This window comes from Carassius carassius, chromosome 24 (assembly GCF_963082965.1).
Source record: "Carassius carassius chromosome 24, fCarCar2.1, whole genome shotgun sequence".
NCBI classification, from domain to species: Eukaryota; Metazoa; Chordata; class Actinopteri; order Cypriniformes; family Cyprinidae; genus Carassius; species Carassius carassius.
In genome coordinates, this window is record NC_081778.1 from 3,553,860 (window position 1) to 3,576,168 (window position 22,309).

General features: G+C 38.7%; 1 protein-coding gene across 1 annotated transcript; it reads right to left on the bottom strand.

Moving 5' to 3' along the window:
• Nucleotides 1–12,850: 12,850 nt before the first annotated feature.
• Nucleotides 12,851–21,508, bottom strand: yrdc (yrdC N(6)-threonylcarbamoyltransferase domain containing). Its single transcript, XM_059507353.1, has 7 exons — nt 21,334–21,508; nt 20,008–20,203; nt 19,514–19,628; nt 14,602–14,721; nt 14,391–14,521; nt 13,301–13,405; nt 12,851–13,141 (listed from the first exon to the last, which is right to left on the bottom strand). Exons 1-6 carry the CDS (start codon nt 21,503–21,505, stop codon nt 13,336–13,338), a joined length of 804 nt encoding a protein of 267 aa, XP_059363336.1. The 5' UTR covers nt 21,506–21,508; the 3' UTR covers nt 12,851–13,141; nt 13,301–13,335.
• Nucleotides 21,509–22,309: the final 801 nt, after the last annotated feature.

Genomic DNA, 22,309 nt, shown 5'->3' on the forward strand with positions numbered 1-22,309 from the left:
TTTTAATATACCTGCCTACAATTGTAAATTTGTATATTGTCATTCCTTATCTACTTATTTGTATTTTTTGTATTTTTATATTCTTTTATTATGTGTTTTATGTTCTGTCGCTGTCATTCTGTTGTACTGCGGAGCTTCTGTCACGAAAACAAATTCCTCGTATGTGTAAACATACCTGGCAATAAAGCTCATTCTGATTCTGATTCTGTAAGTACAGGTATGTTTATGTGTTTGTCTCTTCCTGTGTGTATTTCTGGAAGGCAGTGAGGAGTAGGTTCATGTGTGTTTGCTAATAGGCCCAAAAACATTGCATTACAACCACTATTGATTTTAAAATGTAATTACCATTTTTGTTATGTTGTCACACATTTTTTATGATCCAAATCATTCAGTCTGTTTATAATGATGTTTCTGACTGTTCTGCTTTTCTTTAATAGGGACTCTCATCTCTGAAGAATTGCATTCTGGGCAAGAAGATGCTGATGAGCTTCTCTCAGGTTGGAGAGCTGAAGCACATATTCATGTCCCATTACACTCAAAAAACATTTTTGTAATTTCCAGGAATTAATGAATGATGAATGAATTTTGCCGATGCAATACTATTCAAAAACTAGTGCTTTCTGTAGATAATAAAAGGTGAAAAGCATGAAAAAAGTTATCCTGTTGTTTGTTATATTTATTCACTCAATGTCTGTTGGGGTTTTGGTTCTTTTGCTGTAGGTAACCCATAGTATAAAACTTTACAGTATATATTTCTCTTCATTGTAATTGGCCTCCCTGAATGCCTATGCATAAATCCAACCCTGGGAGCATAACAGGTTGAACACTCTACACTTTCTTGTAAATTATGCTTATTGTGAATGTGCTTTATTCACAAAACTCTGAAATAGTGCTTTACACAGTTTACATTGCCTTATAACTGTCTAATGATTTTCCATATGTGCAATGCAGCAAAGGACACTTTTAGCATTTTAAGAGGTTATTCAGGTTTCAGGATCTTTGTGCTAGGGTGATGCTGTACAGTCCCAGCAGAGTATATTAGGTCGATGTGGTCTATATCATCTACAAGATCTGAACTTTGTTCGAATTTGCTAATTGCATTTTGTGGCCTGATATGCATAATTCACTTATGCCTAACTCTTAACCCTTAACTCTTTTGAATCCAGGCCATTTGAGTCACGACTGTGTCTATGAAATTATGGTCTTGAACTTAGACTTAAAGGGATTGTTCACTTTGAAATTAAATTTGGGTATGTTTTAGCTTACCTCAAGGGCATCCAAGATGTAGGTGGGTCAAAGACGTTAAGATGTCCGCATCAAAAGAAATGTACAAAAGAGATTTTGTGTCCATAGAAAGCACATTAAATGTAATTTTTAAGGTTTCAAATAAGTTTTTGGAGAATAAAATGTCAAAATTTGGTTGAAATAATGTTACATTGTCATTCAGTGTAACACAATATTTATGCAAAAATTCAAACAACATGCTTATTCTGACGTGTACATATTAAAATATCTAAAAGAATAATGGAGCATACTAAATTTTATTGTGTTTTAAATTAGTAAAAAATTCTTACTGAAAAATGGGCAAAACCTAGGATAGTGGCACATGTTAAAAATGTAAAATTACAACTCATTAGTATTTGGGGTGAACGTAATTAGTCTTTTAATATGTCATACATTGATTTTTGTTGTAAATATGCCTGACAAGATTGTTACACTGAATGACATTTTACTGGGTGTCTTCTGTAAATCAGGGGAAAATTTATGATATATATTTTTTTCTCAGAAAAACAAAAACAAAATTGCAATTAAATAAAACAGAAAACTTTTAGCATTTTTGGGGGGGGGGGGACTACAACAGTTTAAAGCAGTATTACACTTTTTTTTATGCTTAAACACTTTTTCGTCTTTGACCCAGGTGTCTTTGTTTCCGCAGTAGTTTCAATTTTGATATTTTTAGGTCAAACCGTTCTTGTCTGTCACTCATATAATGCAGGTCTACGGTCACCACCTCAAAGAGCATGCACAGAGAAGTCAAAATTAAACAATTCCCCATCGTAAGTACACATTGATTGTCTAAGACACGAAACGAGCAGTTTGTGTGAGAAAACGAACAGTATTTATGTAGTTTTTACCTCTAATACACAACCATGTCCAAGTGATCTGAGGTCGCTCCTGTCTTATTTTTTATGAATGACTTCTAACTCCAAAAAGAATATAACGTTTCACAAACAAATAAAAAGATGTGACTATAAGAAATCAATAAAATGACTTTGACTTTGTTTTGTTTCACAAAGCAAAATAGTACAATAATAAATAGAGCAGTTACAAGAGAGTCCTTGCACCATCAGTCCTCGGGCCCTAATAAGGAAGACCCTCAACATGAAACTGATCTTTGTCCAATTTTTATTCAAAATTGCAATAAATAAAATCCAATATTGAAGATAAAACCCAAGAACCCTAAAATTGACACCATTACTAATAAGTATTATCACTTTTCCACTGTTCAACCCACAGTTGAACAACCATGGACTACATATAAACTATACAAAAATAGTCAGAATACAAATTTCTTATGTTGTTGAGAGATTTTTTTGTATGTGTTAATATGGTTCTGGGAATTACTCAACACCCCAAGGTCAGGGTATATTCTGGCAAACTGTTTACCAATCACATTTCGCAATCGGCAAAGCATATGGAAAGCCGTAGTAACATTTAATCTATAAGCCTGTCACGGTGTCTGGTCTGTGTTTCCCTGGGTGTCCACTAGTAGTCTCACTTCCCCATAGGCTCTTCACCGCAGGCACTACCTTTCCCTCATAGCTTTGTCCCTTCATCACAGTTAATTGCACACCTGTTATTGCACTCAACTGTCTCCACTTCCTTTGTTATCCTGTCTATAAATACCAGTCTTTCTCTTTCTGTTTTCATGGAGTCCTTATTTTCCGTCACCCAGTTTTCTCACGTTCCTTGTGTTTCCTAGTTTCTTGTTCTTGTTTGTTTTGTTTCTGGACTGATTTCTTGGTTATGACCTCTTGCCTGTTTGGATACTGTATTTTGGATTACCCATTAAACACTGCTTCTGGATCTCTCGTTTCTTGTGCTCGATCGTTACAGAAGGACTCTATCATGTCCAGATCCAGCGGTGTGGGACTTCATATACGTTCCCCAGCCAGTATGAAGGAGCGAAGGGGGAGATTCCTAAAATTAACCACCCTCCGTCAAAAGGGGAATGAGGTGGGTGGTGTGGCACAAGAATTCTGGACCCTGGTGGTAGGTTTGGGGTATAATGATGCGGCCTTGAAATACTTTTTTAATGCCTGCCTAGACAACCCTGTGCCTGAGGGGGGATGGATGAGCTGGAGATCTTTGATTTTTGGGGGTTCATACTGTACCTGCAACATCGGTCTCAGTGGGATACCCTAGCCACACCTGTCTCTCCAGGTGGGACGGCCGACTCTAGACCGGAGTCTCCAGACAGGAGGACCGCCAGCCCAGCGCCACTGCACAATATGGCCGCCAGTCCAGCGCCACAGAACAAGGTGGTCGCCAGCCCAGCACCACTGCACAATATGGCCGCCAGTTCAGCGCCACAGCACAATATGGCCGCCAGTTCAGCGCCAGAGCACAAGGTGGTCGCCAGCCCAGCACCACTGCACAAGATGGCTGCCAGCCCAGCGCCACTGCACAAGATGGCTGCCAGCCCAGTGCCACTGCGCAAGATGGCCGCCGGCCCTGAGCCATTGCACAAGATAACCGCCGGTCCAGCGCCTCTGCACAAGATGACAGCCACCGTTGACCCTCCAGAGTCGAGTCAGGTTCCCGTTGACCCTCCAGAGTCGAGTCAGGTTCCCGTTGACCCTCCAGAGTCAGGTCAAGCCACCATTAACACTCATGAGTTAAGCACTACCTCAGTTAGACCTCAGGAGTCAAGTCAAGTCACCATTGATCTTCATGGGCAAGGTCAAGTCCCCAGGGTTCTTTATGGGCAAAGGCAAGTCACCGTTGATCTTCATGGGCAAGGTCAAGTCCCCAGGGTTCTTTATGGGCAAAGGCAAGTCACCGTTGATCTTCATGGGCAAAGTCAAGTCACTATTGATCTTTATGAGCAAAGTCAAGTCACCAATGATATTCATGAGCAAAGTCAAGTCACCGTTGATCTTTATGAGCAGAGTCAAGTCACAGCTGATCTTCCTGAATCCAGTCAAAACACCACGGATCTACCAGAGTCTCTTCACGTCTCTGCTGAACTACCAGAGCCTCTCCACGTTTCTGCTGAACTACCAGAGCCTCTCCACGTCTCTGTGAAACTTCCAGAGCCTCTCCACGTCTCTGCTGAACTACCAGAGCCTCTCCACGTCTCTGTGGAACTTCCAGAGCCTCTCCACGTCTCTGCTGAACTACCAGAGCCTCTCCACGTCTCTGTGAAACTTCCAGAGCCTCTCCACGTCTCTGCTGAACTACCAGAGCCTCTCCACGTCTCTGCTGAACTACCAGAGCCTCTCCACGTCTCTGTGGAACTTCCAGAGCCTCGTCACATCTCTGACGAACTCTCTGAGTGCTCGACTTATCCTGTCGTGGCCACGGAGGCCATCCAGGAACTCACCACCTGCCCTGTCATGGCCATGGAGACCATCTACCATCTCTTCAGGGCCACGGAGGCCACCCTTAACCTGTTCATGTTCTCTATTTCAGACTTACCTAACCAGACTTGCTCTCCTGTGCCATCGATCCCAATGTGGTGGTCTACGGCGCCGCCCTGGTGGGCTCCTGTCTCGACCGCACGGCTGTGGTGGTCTTCTGCGCCGACCTGGTGGGCTTCTGTCTCGACCGGATGGCGGTGGTGGTCTTCTGCCCGCCCTGGTGGGCTTCTGTCTTGACCGCACGGCTGTGGTGTTTTGGCCTTGTGTTCATGGCCGGCCCGCGGCATAGGCGGTATAGGCAAATGCTAAGGGCGCCACTCATCCATAGGGGCGCCAGAATGAGTGAACGAGTGAATTTTTTTATTTATATTTATTTTTTTTACAATAGGCTACTATTTAAAAACCATTAATTCGAAATACTACCACATAAAGCAAAAAAAAAAAAAAAAAGTCCGGCTCTTCAATCTTCCCCCGCCCATCGAGTGCTTGAAGTGCGTCAGAAACAGAGCGCGCGCACGATCAGTTGTTGGTAATTTGTTGTGTAGCATGCCCGACGCCGCAGCCAATGTAGACAGCACTGCTTTTGTTAACACACTGCTCATAGAAACGGGCCTGGCAGCTCGCGCCAGTTCTAGACACGGTGAAAGTTTCCTGATTGTGACGGAAGGCCGAATTTACATGACACATTATAAATGAGCATAGTCTGCGATAGATACAGTGCCAAAAAGAAGAGAAGAGGATAAAGACAGAGGTAAAAAGATGTAGTGAAAGAACAATTTATTGCATAGGAGTAAGATACTATAATTTCATGGCAGTTATTTTTACCTTAAACTTAATGTTAGCAGTTGTTCTGAGTTCTGAGTCCCCAGACTGTGATTTTGTACAATCATGTCAGTTTTAAGACGCATTTTTATTATCACTTTTTTATTAATGTTTTACTCTACAGTTGTGCAGTTTTGGGGGGATACATTACAGGCCAAAAGTTTGGAAACATTACTATTTTTAATGTTTTTGAAAGAAGTTTCTTCTGCTCATCAAGCCTGCATTTATTTGATCAAAAATACAGAAAAAAAAATGTATATTGTGATATATTATTACAATTTAAAATGTCAATTTTCAAAATTTACAATTTTCAATTTATTATACTTTAAATTATCATTTATTTCTGTGATGCAAAGCTGAATTTTCAGCATCATTACTCCATTCTTCAGTGTCACATGTGACATCTGGTCTATCACATGATCCTTTAGAAATCATTCTAATATGATGATTTATTATGAGTGTTGGAAACAGTTCTGCTGTAATGTGTGTGCGTGTGTGTGTGTGTGTGTGTGTGTATATATATATATATATATATATATATGCTAAATCATGAACACAATGACAGGGTGAAATGGGCTGTGATACATGGGGCGCCAGGTAAAATCTTGCCTAGGGCAGCAAATTGGTCAGGGCCGGCCCTGCTTGTGTTTTGTTATGTTTTTTTTTTTTTTCCTCTATGGACCTGGCCCTTTGTCCCTCCCCCTGGTCCTCCGCCGGTCCACCTCCCTCCTGGTCTCCTTGTTGTTGTTTTGTTTTTGTTTTTTGCACTTCCGGTCTCTGTTGCCCTCTATGAACCTGGCCCTCCGTCCCTCCCCCTGGTCCTCCGCCGGTCCTCCTCCCTCCTGGTCTCCTTGTGGTTGTTGTTTTGTTTTTTCACTTCCTGTCTATGTTTCCCGCTATGGACCTGGCCCTCCGTCCCTCCCCCTTATCCTCCACCAGTCCACCTCCCTCCTGGTCTCTGTGTTCCTTGGTTTGTTTTGTGTTCGATGGAGCATCTGGTAGCTGCTCCGTAGAGGAGGGGGTAAAGTCATGGTGTCTGGTCTGTGTTTCCCTGGGTGTCCACTAGTGGTCTCACTTCTCCATAGGCACTTCACCGCAGGCACTACCTTTCCCTCATAGCTTTGTCCCTTCATCAAAGTTAATTGCACACCTGTTATTGCACTCAGCTGTCTCCACTTCCCTCGTTATACTGTCTATAAATAGTCTTTCTCTTTCTGTTTTCATGGAGTCCTTATTTTCCGTCACCCGGTTTTTCTTTCCTTGTGTTTTCTAGTTTCTTGTTCTTGTTTGTTTTGTTTCTGGACTGATTTCTTGGTTATGACCTCTTGCCTGTTTGGATACTGTATTTTGGATTAGCCATTTAACACACTGCTTCTGGATCTCTCGTTTCCTGTGATCGATCGTTACAAAGCCGTACTAGTATCTTTTTTCATGTTACTAGTACTTATTTTTTAGATACTAGTATCTTTTCCATTAAGTACTTGTACTTATTCATTAACTACTAGTGCTTATTTTTAGGTACTAGTGTTTATTCTTTAGGTACTAGTGTCTTTTGTAAAGTTACTAGTATTTATTCATTAGATACTAGTACTTATTCATTAGATACTAGTACTTAATTCAATAGTGACTAGTAACTTTTATATTGTTACTAGTAACACATGTAAAATTCTTGCTATTGACTTCTATGGGGTTCCGTCAATGAGATATCAACTTTTCAGTTTTGACTAGTATTATTACCGTGCGTGCACTTGCATTAACTCTCTGCTTCTAACGGCAGAGAGAGAGATAGAGATCGCTTTTTTTTGGCTAACAATTTTTGCTAGTTTTGCTAGTTGCAAGTTCCAAAAACCACAAGCAGTGTCTGATCCCGGCCGGGTGTTCTCCGAGTCCTATGACTCTGATCGCACGGGTATTACACACAATGTTAAACAGACCCGGGACCCCAAGTAATAGATTCGGACCCGACCTGGACCCGCCCCGGACACGGCTGATCATTTAAAATATAGACCCAAACCCGTACGGGTCCCGGCTCGAAGGGTCTCGGGTGCACTGTGAAGACCTCTAGTTTGCAGCACCAGTGTGTCCTGTACAGAACATTAATGTAAAACATTCAGTGTTTGCAGCACCATTGTGCCCTGTACAGGACAATAATGTAAATACATTCAGTGTCTGCAGCACCAGTGTGCCCTGTACAGAATATTAATGTAAAACATTCAGCGTCTGTGGCACCAGTGTGTCCTGTACAGGACATTAATGTAAAACATTCAGTGTCTGTAGCACCGGTGTGCCCTTTACAGAATATTAATGTAAAACATTCAGCGTCTGTGGCACCAGTGTGCCCTGTACAGAATATTAATGTACAAACATTCAGTGTCTGTAGCACCAGTGTGCCCTGTACAGAATATTAATGTAAAACATTCAGTGTCTGTAGCACCAGTGTGCCCTTTACAGAATATTAATGTAAAACATTCAGTGTCTGTAGCACCAGTGTGCCCCATACATTACATTAATGTACAAACATTCAGTGTCTGTAGCACCAGTGTGCCCTGTACAGAATATTAATATAAAACATTCAGCGTCTGTAGCACCAGCGTGCCCCGTACATTACATTAATGTACAAACATTCAGTGTCTGTAGCACCAGTGTGCCCTTTACAGAATATTAATGTAAAACATTCAGTGTCTGTAGCACCAGTGTGCCCCGTACAGGACATTAATGTTAAAACATTCGGCATCTGTAGCACCAGTGTGCTCCGTACAGGACATTAATATAAAAACATTCAGCGTCTGTAGCACCAGTGTGCCCTGTGCAAAATATTAATGTAAAACATTCAGCGTCTGTAGCACCAGCGTGCCCTATACAGAACATTAATATGTTTGCAGCCCCAGTGTTCCCTGTACAGAAAATTTAAGGGATAGTTCACCCAAAAATGAAAATTATGTCATTAATGTCTCACCTTCATGTTGTTCCAAACCCATGAGACCTCCGTTCATCTTCAGAATACATTTTAAGATATTTTAGATTTAGTCTGAGAGGTTTCTGTCTCTCCATTGAAAACGTATGTACGATATACTGTCCATGTCCAGAAAGGTAATAAAAACATCTTTGAAGTAGTCCATGTGACATCAGAGGGTCAGTTGGAATTTTTTGAAGCTTCGAAAATACATTTAGGTCCAAAAATTGCAAAAACTACGACTTCCAGGTCTGTTGTGAGCAAGTTCACAGCACTGCAGTTTAGTGATATCCGGTTTGCGAACAAATCACTCGATGTAACCGGATCTTCTTGAACCTGTTCACCAAATCGAACTGAATCGTTTGAAACGGTTTGCGTCTCCAATAAGCATTAATCCACAAATGACTTAAGATGTTAACTTTTTTAATGTGGCTGACATTCCCTCTGAGTTCAAATAAACCAATATCCCGGAGTAATTAATTTACTCAAACAGTACACTGACTGAATTGCTGTGAAGAGAGAACTGAAGATGAACACCGAGCCGAGCCAAATAATGAACAAAAGATTGACTCGTTCAGTTCTTTTCCACGATCCAGTTCGGTTCTTTCAGACAGTTCGATTCAATAAAACGGTTAAAGAAAACGGTTCACCGGTTCTTTTGCGCTCGATGCAATGACGTCATTGGCGATAATTTGCCCTTGATTCAAGCCTAACATTAGCACAGAATCAGTTCAGAATCAATCATCAAAAGAATCAGTTCGGTTCAGACGCGCTGTGTGTCAGTCTGCTTCAAAAAATTCTAACTAACCCTCTGATGTCACAGCGACATGAGGGTGTCATTAATGACATAATTTTAATATTTGGGTGATCTAAACCTTTAATGTAAAACATTCAGTGTCTGTAGCACCAGTGTGCCCTGTACAGGACTTTAATGTGTTTACAGCACCAGTGTGCCCCGTACAGAATATTAATGTACAAACATTCAGTGTCTGTAGCACCAGTGTGCCCTATACAGAATATTAATGTAAAACATTCAGTGTCTGTAGCATAAGTGTGCCTTGTACAAAATATTAATGTAAAACATTCAGTGTCTGTAGCATAAGTGTGCCTTGTACAGAATAATAGTGTAAAAACATTCAGTGTCTGCAGCACCAGTGTGCCCTGTACAGAATATTAATGTCTCTTTCCTTGAAGTTCTTGATGATCCTATAAATTGTTGATTTGGGTGCAATCTTAGTAGCCACAATATCCTTGCCTGTGAAGCCATTTTTATGCATAGCAATGATGGCTGCACGCGTTGCTTTGCAGGTCACCATGGTTAACAATGGAAGAACAAAGATTTCAAGCATCACCCTCCTTTTAACATGTCAAGTCTACCATTCTAACCCGTCAACATGTGCTCGTCAACATTCTCACCTGAGTTAACAAGACGATTACTGAAATGATCTCAGCAGGTCCTTTAATGACAGCAATGAAATGCAGTGGAAAGGTTTTTTTGGGATTAAGTTAATTTTCATGGCAAAGAAGGACTATGCAATTCATCTGATCACTCTTCATAACATTCTGGAGTATATGCAAATTGCTATTATAAAAACTTAAGCAGCAACTTTTCCAATTTCCAATATTTATGTAATTCTCAAAACTTTTGGCCACGACTGTAGACTCTGTAGACTCGGACTGCTGCAGACGCACTGCTCCTGGAACACGCTGACCGACCACAACCGCGTGCAGTATGAACGCTGGAATCAGTTAACATGTGTGCGTAAACAAATACGCAACGCATACGCACTGCAGACAGAGTATGTGTGAAACGGGCGTTAGGCTACTATATTTACGAAATTACAGTTAAAAAATTGACAAAAATACGTTTTCTATGTGCTTGTGTACAAATAATAGTTTTTTTTCTATTTGGTTTCTTTAAAAAGTACATCCATCTCCTTGTTTCAGTTTCCTGTTTAACCTCTCTCCTATATGTTGCTGGCTCATTAAAATTCAACATACAACTACCATACTGGGCAGAAAAGCAAATTTAAAAAGTACTAGTATCTATTAAGTTCAGGATATCTCTGGTCTAAAAAGTTACTAGTAACTAAAAAATAAGTACTAGTTCTAATTTTTGTTAACAAGAAGAGTTTAATTAAATACTAGTCACTACTGGAATAAGTACTAGTATATAATGATTAAGTACTAGTATCTAATGAATAAGTACTAGTATATAATGAATTAGTACTAGTAACTTTACAAAAGACACTAGTACCTAAAGAATAAACACAAGTAGAATAAGCACTATTACTTAATGGAAAAGATACTAGTATCTAAAAAATAAGCACTAGTTACATGAAAAAGATACGAGTATGGCTTATAGATTAAATGTTACTACGGCTTGCCATACAAAAACTGTGGTACACGCCACTACCAACACCATCTTGTGAAGCACAATGTTCTTTCATGTTTTCCAGCACTTTTTCATTGAAAGTAGAGGTTTGAAAAGTAAAAGGCGGAGCATCAGTTACAACATTTCGAAGTTAAAGTTCATGCAAACAGATATCAATACACAAGTTTCAGTCAAATATTTATGGTTTAAGCATATAACAAAACCCAGTGTTAAAGCAGAGCACAAACAATTATATCTGGAACATTAGAATACTGTAGAGGCTATACAATATGCGCTCACACCGTGGGAATAAAGGGATGACCTGCATAGTTATGTCCAATAACAATATAACACGATATAAGAAAAATCAGAGATGGTTTAAATGTCTTTTTAATGACAAACAGTACACTGACTGAACTGCTGTGAAGAGAGAACTGAAGATGAACACCGAGCCGAGCCAGATAGCAAACGAACGACTGACAAAGTCATTAGTTATTTTCCTATCAATACATAGTTTATGTATAAAGCCATGGCTTTACAGTAGGCCTACTAAGCGTATTGTAACTTTAACCCTGATACTACATCATTAATTGATAACTGAAGAACGGCACGAAGCAATGGATTAGCTGATGCTAAGGATTAGACATAACAAGGAATACATTAATTTTTTTTAAGATTACAATGTAATTGTAAAAATAATGTAAATATGTAACTTCGTAGTTCTGTGCATATTTGTTTACATGTGCATTAGAACTGTTTTTGTATTGCTACTAGATCTTAACTTTCAATGTACGGCTGTGCAATAAAGCGGTTCTATTCTATATATTCAGTATAACAAAAGTGTGTAATATATTAAACTGATACAGTAATTGTCAGGTAAAATACAATTACAAACATTACAATATGTCTACCATTGCCTTTTTAACAACATTGTTACTGTTAAAATTGTTATATTGTAAAGCAAAATATATTTTACATGCAGTAATGCACATGTATCGTCAAGAAACATCTAAAAACACACCGCTTCCATCTTTAGTTGACCCTCGACCTCTAGCAACCTATTATATTTTATCTATTTTTTCACTTGCAATCTTCATTTTCTAACTGCTTGTTTTTCTAATATATATATATATATATATATATATATATATATATATATATATATATATCCTAATGTAAATGTATTTAATAATTAATAATCAACTTAATTTCCACCAAACCAAAACAAGTGGTTAGCGTTATTTCAAAGGACATTTTAACCAGCTCAGATTTTTCTTATATAGTGTTATATTGTTATTGGACATAACTATGCAGCTCATACCAAAAAAATAAAATAATGTTCTTTATCCCCGCGATGAGAAAGCCTCTACAGTATTCTCAAACCTCATATTTTCTATGATATAGTGCTGGAAAACACAGAGGATCAATGTGCGTTGCGAGTTACCCATCGTGTGTTGGTAGTGGAGTGTACAACAGTTTGCTTTGTTGATTGCGAAATTTGATTGATAAACAGTTTGCCAGAATATACCCTTGTATTTTCTTTTTTAAACTTGTGTAAAAAGTGTGTATTGAGCAAGAAAACAAACGGCTTAGGATTGTGCATTGCACCAAAAGTAATTTTAAGGGAAATAGTGACATGGAACATTAGTGCAACATACCAATATATACACACACATACATATATATATATATATATATATTTTTTTTAAGAGTTATAAAAAAAAAAAATCTATATTTGAATTCAAAAATTCCACTGCTGTTTCATGTCAACAAAAATGTTTCTCAAAAAAACAGAAACATGATTAAATCCTCTTAAAACCACTGAGCAAGACATTAGGGCAACTGAAACAACCACAAATGAATAATTACTAATTTTATAAAAAACAAAGGAAAAAAAATGCCAAAGGGATCATAAAGTTTTAATTATAAATACCAAATAAGTGGGACTAATGCATAATATCTGCATAAAAAGATTTAATCTGCTTTGGTCCACACTGCAAAACAGTACTTATATTAAGTATTATTGTACTTACACAGTACAATATTAAAAGACATTGATCAGATTTAGTTTTTTTATTTTATAAAAATGACAAATGATTCTCTGCTAGAGAGCAGGTGATCCCTGAAAAATTGACAATTTGACATTTAAAATTGCAATAAATAAAATCCAAATTAACAACAAAATCCTTGAATCTAAACCATTAATGTACTATAACAAAACCAATCAAATCAATCAAATACTCAAAATAATATTCCCAACATAAGTGTATTCCCAAAGGCACCTCAGTGGTGTAGAGGTCACTGCAACAGAAGAACTACTCCACAAATGAGTCTTCAGGAACCAGACGGCTGACTAGGAGCGAGAAGAAAAATGTGCGTCTTTAGCATGAGAACCTGAGAAATTGAGTTTGTGGAGTGTGATGATCATTTCAGAACTCAATTCTCTGAAAAGAAGAGGGGGGAAGAAAAACCCATTACTGAGAATGGCACACAGTTCTCTGGGCTGACTTTGACCTACAGCGGGTTTGTGCTGTGCTTGAGTCTCACTGATTGACGGGATCCTCCAGCAGTCCATACTTGCCCTCAAGTACCTGAACTGTAGCAGAGAGAGCACTGCAAGAGAGAAGAGACCGTTTACTTGGAGTGCCAGGATGGTTGACTACATAACTAGTAGACTTGTGAAGTCAGCTGCTCTGCTTTCGGTCAAAGACAAGACGTTGCATTTGTGTTTGCATCAAATTAAACTTACGAAAGTGATCTTATATACATAGAAAGCAAATTAAATGCAAGTAAAGTGTCTACTTTAATGCTTCAAACTCTTCTGAAAAACAAATGTCAAAAAATGTCAAAAGGCATATTTATGCAAATATAAAACACTTATTCTGATCTGCACTTATTATAATATAATCACATTTCTTTATATATTAAATGATTACAAAATTCTTGCTGACCAACGGGCATAATTTTCAGTAATTATTTTCTGCTCAGAAAACACAAAATTAAATAGGACACACAAAAAAATAAGAATTTAATTGAAATTATAATTTTATAAAGGCTGTATTAAACATAGTTTTGAAGCCTAGAAACGCCTATTCTTCTTTGACCAATATACATATATACAGTCAAACCAATGAGTCATACATAAGATTTTGTTTTTTACTAGTGGGTGCAGGACACTAAAGTTGATTTATGTAAGTGAAGAAAGCTAAATAAAGTCATCTGTGACATATTCTAATACCCAAAAGTTCATCATACAGTGGACTGCCAGTAAAAGTGATAAACATTTGGGAGCAAAACTTCTTCAGACATTTTGACCGGACCATGTTCTGCTTGTGTGTTATCTGACATTAATCAAGATTAATTTGTTCTGACAATTTAACAGTTCTTCTCAAATTTATTACCATTTTCTAAACTAGAGCAAATAAATTGTGGTAATGTGTGAAATGTTGACGTCTGAGTAAACATTGGTTTGACTGTATATAAAGAATATGGATCATCTCAAATAACTGATCTACAGCGGTTTTCTCAGGCTGACTGCATAACAATAAACTATGGAAAACTAGAATATGGTGTAAATGCGGTTCTGTGAGTTGCTCACCATCCCGGTCTGATTATACGGTATCTGCCACACACAGACAGATCCACAACTGTTGAACCCAAACGGCTTTTATCTCCAATCGGTCCACCGTCCACCACAACAGCCAGACTGGGCCACAGATCCTCAAACTCCTGCAGAACACCACCAGCACGTCAAACACAACCTGAAGCCCATCAAGAACAGATTCTGCGGTCTGTAGTTCTGTACTTACGCTAGCAGCTAGTGTACTGGTTTGTGTGCTGACGTTAGCACTGGTGAGAGCAAGAGGCTCGCTGCACATCTGACAGAGACGCCTCATGAACGGATGGTCTGGAATACGAACCCCTATGAGCTACAGCACATAAAACATTAGATGATACAGTCAACAAAAGATCTACACACACTGCATTAACTAAAGGCCCCTTGTGAAAAAGAAGTGTGCTTAACTGTATTGAATGAGCACTTGTAGTGTACTGCAAAGCCTAAATTTACAGGTGCATCTTAAATTAGAATGTCGTGGGAAAGTTAATTTCAGTAATTCAACTCAAATTGTGAAACTCGTGTATTAAACAAAAATTCAATGCACACAGACTGAAGTAGTTTAAGTATTTGGTTCTTTTAATTGGGATGATTTTTGCTCACATTTAACAAAAACCCACCAATTCCTAAATATCTTAACATATTAGAATACTTCTTAGACCAATAATAAAAAATAAAATAAAAACCATTTTAGTGAATTGTTGACCTTCTGGAAAGCCTCAATTCGGCATGGCATGGAGGTGATCAGTTTGTGGCACTGAGGTGGTCTGGAAACCCAGGTTTCTTTGACAGTGGCCTTCAGGTCATCTGCATTGTGTGGTCTCTTGTTTCTCATCTTCCTCTTGACAATAGCCCATAGATTCTCCCTGGGTTTCAGGTCTGGTGAGTTTGCCGGCCAGTCAAGCACACCAACACCATGGTCATTTAAGCAACTTTTGGCAGTGTGGGCAGGTGCCGAATCCTGCTGGAAAATGAAATCAGCATCTACAAAAAGCTGGTCAGCAGAAGGAAGCATGAAATGGATCAACACCAGCAGATGACATTACACCCCAAATCATCACAGACTGTGGAAACTTAACACTGGACTTGGGCTATGACTTTGGGAAGTCGTGGCCTAATAGTTAGAGAGTCGGACTCCCAATCGAAAGGTTGTGAGTTCGAGTCCCGGGCCGGCAGGAATTGTGGGTGGGGGGAGTGCATGTACAGTTCTCTCTCCACCTTCAATACCACGACTTAGGTGCCCTTGAGCAAGGCATCGAACCCCCAACTGCTCCCCGGGCGCCGCAGCATAAATGGCTGCCCACTGCTCCGGGTGTGTGCTCACAGTGTGTGTGTGTGTGTTCACTGCTCTGTGTGTGTGCATTTCGGATGGGTTAAACACAGAGCACAAATTCTGAGTATGGGTCACCATACTTGGCTGAATGTCACATCACTTTCACTTTTTCACTTTCACTTCTCCACGCTTCCTCCAGACTCTAGGACCTTGGTTTCCAAATGAAATACAAAACTTGCTCTCATCTGAAAAGAGGACTTTGGACCACTGAGCAACAGTCCAGTTTTTCTTCTCCTTAGCCCAGGTAAGACGCCTCCAATGTTGTCTGTGGTTCAGGAGTGGCTAAACAAGAGGAATACAACAACTGTAGCCAAATTCCTTGACACGTCTGTATGACTTGACCCCAGCCTCAGTCCATTCCTTGTGAATTTCACTCAAATTGTTGAATCGATTTTGCTTGACAATCCTCATAAGGCTGCGGTTCTCTCGGTTGGTTGTGCATCTTTTTCTTCCACACTTTTCCTTCCAGTCAACTTTCTGTTAACATGCTTGGATACAGCACTCTGTGAACAGCCAGCTTCTTTGGCAATGAATGTTTGTGGCTTACCCTCCTTGTGAAGGGTGTCAATGATTGTCTTCTGGACAACTGTCAGATCAGCAGTCTTCCCCATGATTGTGTAGCCTAGTAAACCAAACTGAGAGACCAATTTGAAGGCTCATGAAACCTTTGCAGGTGTTTTGAGTTGATTAGCATGTCACCATATTCTAATTTGTTAAATGTGAGCCAAAATCATCACAGTTAAAAGAACCAAAGACTTAAACTACTTCAGTCTGTGCATTGAATTCATTTAATACTCAAGTTTCATAATTTGAGTTGAATTACTGAAATAAATGAACTTTTCCACTAAATTATAATTTATTGAGATGCACCTGTATATAATTAAAAAAAATGTTCTTGCAGATATTAAAGGGTTACTCAACCCAAATTTTGTCAATCACTTACCCTCATGTCGTTCCAAACCCGTTAAAGCTTTGTTTATCTTCGGAACACAATATAAGATATTTTGGATGAAAACAGGTAGGCTTGTGACTGTCCCATTGACTGCCAAGTAAATAACAGTGTCAAGGTCCAGGAAGGTAAGAAAAGCATCATCAGAATAGTCCATCTGCTATCAGTGATTCAACCGTAACGTTATGAAGCGAATCAAAGAAAAATTCTGCCAAACAACGAACGCAAAAATAACGACTTTATTCAAGAATTCCTCTCCTCTGTGTTTCTCCAAATCAGCGTAGACTCCGTGCTGCGCAGATGCTTTAAAACCCAAGTGTAAATACTCGTTAAGAAAAACTTATCCTTGTGGCGCAGCTGATACAGAAGCGTGCACGCCATCTGTGTACAGCTCAGATTTGCCATAATGGCGCTACACAAATTTAGAGAGACACAGGAGACAAATTGTTGAATAAAGCTGTTATTTTTGTTTTCTTCGTGGACAAAAAGTATTCTCGTCGCCTTATAATGTTACAGTTGAATCAATGGCAGATGGACTATTCTGACGATGTCCTTCATACTTTCCTGGACCTTGACACTTATTTATTTGGCAGTCTATGGGACAGTCTCAAGCAGAGATGTATAAAGTACTAGAGACCCAGACTTGAGTAAAAGTACAAGTGCTCTATCAAAAAAATGACTTGAGTAGAAGTTGAAGTGCTCTTTAAACACCACAGTTAAGTAGAAGTACTAAAGTATTCAACATTTTTTGTACTTAAGTATTGCAAGTAGTCTATTTGAAAATTTTCTACTCAAGTACTGAAAGTAAAAGTACAAGTATTGTGTTATGTAGTTATTAAAGAAAGTTAGTCAAAAGTTTGAACATTGTTTTTACTATTTCAAATGATTAACCTAAAAGACAAATCACAATTCCTTTGACTGTAAGTTTTTGTAAACAAAAAACAGATTAAAGGGTTAGTTCGCCCAATTTGCAAAATTATGTCATTAATAACTTACCTTCATGTTGTTTCAAAACCGTAAGACCTCCGTTTATTTTTGAAACACAGTTTAAGATATTTTAGATTTAGTCCGAGAGCTCTCAGTCCCTCCATTGAAGCTGTGTGTACGATATATTGTCCATGTCCAGAAAGGTAAGAAAAACATTATCAAAGTAGTCCATGTGACATCAGAGGGTCAGTTAGAATATTTTGAAGCATCGAAATACATTTTGGTCCAAAAATAACAAAAACTACGACTTTATTCAGCATTGTCTTCTCTTCCGTGTCAGTTTGTGATATCCGGTTCGCGAACGAATCACTCGACGTAACCGGATCTTTTTGAAACAGTTCACCAAATCGAACTGAATCGTTTTAAACAGTTCGCGTCTCCAATTCGCATTAATCCACAAATGACTTAAGCTGTTAACTTTTTTTAATGTGGCTGACACTCCCTCTGAGTTAAAAAAAAACAATATCCCGGAGTAATTCATTTACTCAAACAGTACACTGACTGAACTGCTGTGAAGAGAGAACTGAAGATGAACACCGAGCCGAGCCAGATAACGAACAATAGACTGACTCGTTCACGAGTCAAGAACACTGATCTATATATATAACTTATTATAGATCAGTGGTCAAGAACCGTTTCTGTCAGACGTGTCCGATTCGAGAACCGAGGAGCTGATGATACTGCGCATGTGTGATTCAGCGTGAAGCAGACTGACACACAGAGCGTCTGAACCGAACTGATTCTTTTGGTGATTGATTCTGAACTGATTCTGTGCTAGTGTTATGAGCGCGAGTAAACCGAAGGCTTGCAGTCAACGCCAATGACCCAATTACGTCGAGCGCAAAAGAACCGGTGAACTGTTTTTTTCAACTGGTTTATTGAATCGAACTGTCAGAAAGAACTACTGGTGATTCGAAAACTAATGCAACCGGTTCTTGACTCGTGAACGAGTCATTATCTGGCTCGGCTCGGTGTTCATCTCTCTCTTCACAGCAGTTCAGTCAGCACGCGCAGTCTTCTTAATCGCTTGATTCGCTCAATGATGTGCCAGCTTCATCAAACCTACCATCTACAGTTCTGTTTGTAATGGAATGATTCGCAACATTTTTATAATTGTAACGATGCAGCATATAAAAAAAATATCGGAGTAAAAGTATTAAACTCATCGAAAATATGTACTGAAGTAAAAGTGGAAGTAGGAGAAAAAAATAATACTCTAGTAAAGTACAGATACCGCCTTTTAGTACTTAAGTACAGTAGTGAAGTAGTTCTACTTCGTTACTATACATCTCTGGTCTCAAGCCTCCCGGTTTTCATCCAAAATTTCTTAAATTGTGTTCTGAAGATGAAACGAAGCCTTAACAGGTTTGGAACGACACGGTGTAAGTGATTAATGACAACAATTTTGGGTGGAGTAACCTTTTGATTATAAGAGCACATGATTGTATCCTAACACAAAAAGTGCATTATGTAATAGTGCCAAACTAAAAGTTTTAAAGGACATTTTAAATAATTTTAACCTTTTGTCATGCTTTCAAAACATTACACTTATTTTGTTGTGTTGATGGCATACTAAAGCACAGGCAAATAAATTAATAATACAAAGTGTTCTTTAATAATACAGTTAATATATTACGTACTAAATTGCAACTTCATTAAAAATGTGAAATTACCAATAAATGACATACAAGTTTCAACAGAAACGTCATTAAAGTATATTTTAGGTGACCATAATTCATCAGTACATCTCTAACCAAATTTCTAATGTAAAGTAATTATGAAATTTTTTTTCAAGTTCTTATGTATTCACCTATATGGAGAATAACTAAAGCCAACCTTGGTAAATGGATTGAGGTCTCCGTTCAGTGTGGAGGATCGTTCCAGAACGAGTGTAACAGGTCCAGGCAGCAGATCTCTGAGCAGCTCCTCCTTCACAGACACCGAACAGAATCTGGAAGCATTTACAGCACAAACACTGTACTGGGACTGTATCAGAGGGTTATACCATGGTATTCTCTCGTACATTCCATATAAAGTTACGCTTACAACTATGTAACCATGGTGCATTTTTTTTTAAATTGACATGCAACAAAACCATGGTACCTTTAAAAAAAAGTGCTCAAAATACACTACCATTCAAATAAGTCATTAAATACGTCATACTTTTTTGCAAGTAAAAAAAAATGAAAACTCCAGTCTTCAGTGTCACATGATCTTCAGAAATCATTCTAATATGATGATTTACTGCTCAAGAAACATTTCTGATTATTGACAATGCTGTTATTATCAAACTTCTGACCAGTAGTGTTGAAGTAGAACTGTGAATAAACCTGTAGATGTCCTGTATTTCTCCGACACAGATGGCTAGAGGTTTGTCTCCATTCCTTCCTTTGATATCATAAACTCTCCTGACGGCCGTGGAGTCCTGGGCCACACAGGCCAGACCGTAGATGGTGTCAGTGGGGACGGCCACGACCTGCCCGGCCTTCAGAGCCGCGACTGTGGCCCTCAGGATCTCCGTCCACTCTGTGTCACAACAACAACACACACACCAGAAGATTATAAAACCACAGGCACATCCCAAGTAGTGGTCGACCTATATATCACCATGGCTGATATATTGGCCGATATTTGGCATTTTTCAAATTGTCCGATGCTTTCGAAGCGGGACATTTATTTTTGATGGCACTTAGAGCAGCAGCACCTGAGCGCACACAGAGCTCACACTCGCTCTTCTTCGCCATTGTAGTTAACAGTTCTGTCTAAATATGAACAGAAGTCCGTCTAATAATCAGATAGAATGGTTAAACACAGGAATTAAAGTATTATAATGGTTGCTTTTATATTATTAGTTATAGAAAGGCACATTTCTTATATATATATATATATATATATATATAGGGCTCCCCCGGCTTTCCAAGATATCGGCATCGGTTGTCAAAAATAAGAAATATCGGTCGACCACTGCATACTCTTGAAAATATTGATTTAAATTCTCCTTCCTAATTAATATATAAGGGTCACATTTTATTTATGACTTCATTCATCTATCATTTTCAGGGCAATCAATCCTACAATATGAAAATACTGCATTTTCTCATAATTGTATAAAATGTAATGGTGCATTTAGAAACATAAATTCCTAGCTATTGCATTATGACAAATATTTTGTCTCTTTTTGTTAAACTAATGCAAAAAGTAATTGAATCGGCCATTACACCAGTTTGTTTATTAAGTTTTTTACGCCATGTTAGAATCATGGCTATTTACATGACAAACAAGTTCAGTATCACCCATAAGATTTACATAATATATCTTGACCCTTCTCAATATTTTCTAGAACAAGAAGTAATGCTCGAGTCTCAGCTGTAAAAACAGAGCCTTGATCCGGAATTCGAATGCCATATTGTTGACCTCCTATCACTGAATGAATCCGTGAATGCAGTTTCATTACACCACAGCATGTCACTCAGGGTAATGAAGCTCCTTATGTAGCACAACTCGTTTATAATACAACTCGAAATGACACCGTGACAGGAATATTCAAGATAAATATAAGACGTTGGAAATTGTAGAGACAAATAAGATGACTATCGAGTGTATTTTATGAAGAGAGTTTATATAAGTGTTGTTTTATGGACTGGAGAAGCTCTTACCCTGCTGCTGCTGCGAGCTCAGATCCCCGGAGCTCTGCGCTGGTAGCCGCACGACTCTCGTCTTCAGCTCTTTACACATGCTGACGCTCTTAAACCACCGGTTTACGGTGTACGAGTGAACGTGGAAACCGAACCGTGTGCTGGCCGAGCGAATAAAACTGATGAAGACCATAAAAAGCCCAGACACCATGCTCTCATCTTCTTCTTCTTCTGGTGTTTAATGGCGGATTGGCAGACCAACATAAATGGTGCATTCCCGCCACCTACTGATCTGGAGTGTGGAGTGTACTTAAGGATGGCTGAAGCGAAACAGTCGTTCCGAAGCTTTGCGAGATCCCGAAGCGCAGATGTGTCGAAACACTGATCCGAAGCGTGATTCGAAACACCCATGTCACGTGACTATGACCAAACGAAGCCTCGAAGTGTTTCACTAATTGTTTCATCAGGTGTGGTCCGCCGAATCAGCGTTTGATTGGAACGGTCGGGAACAGACCACACAATCGCACATCTGTATAAAAGTGAAATAAACGCATTTTGACCTCGTGGGTTTTTGTGAGAGGAGTTTGACTTTGAGATAACGGATTTTTGGTGATATAGTGACATAGTGCGATTTGATTAGTTATAGGCAATTTAGACTTACATTTAAATTTACACAACACATTGACTGAGAGGCTAGAGACAGACAGAGTATACATATAGTGACACATTAATAGATACATAGATATAAATATATATAGACAGCTAGATTAATAGATAGATACATATATAGATAGATTACAGATACATATATAAATACATATATTATAGATAGATACATATATAGATAGATTATAGATACATATATAAATACATATATTATAGATAGATACATATATAGATACATAGATTATAGATACATAGATCGATTCATATATAGATAGATAGATTTGGATAGATAGATAAAATGGAAGCTCCCCAGAAGAGATGCCGTACATCT

Coding starts and splice junctions, on each gene's coding strand:
- yrdc (XM_059507353.1), bottom strand. CDS start 21,505: ATGGTCTTCATCAGTTTTATTCGCTCGGCCAGCACACGGTTCGGTTTC. Junction 20,204..21,333: donor GAGCTCGCAGCAGCAGCAGG/GTAAGAGCTTCT, acceptor GTTGTGACACAG/AGTGGACGGAGATCCTGAGG. Junction 14,722..19,513: donor ACCTCAATCCATTTACCAAG/GTTGGCTTTAGT, acceptor TATGTGCTGTAG/CTCATAGGGGTTCGTATTCC.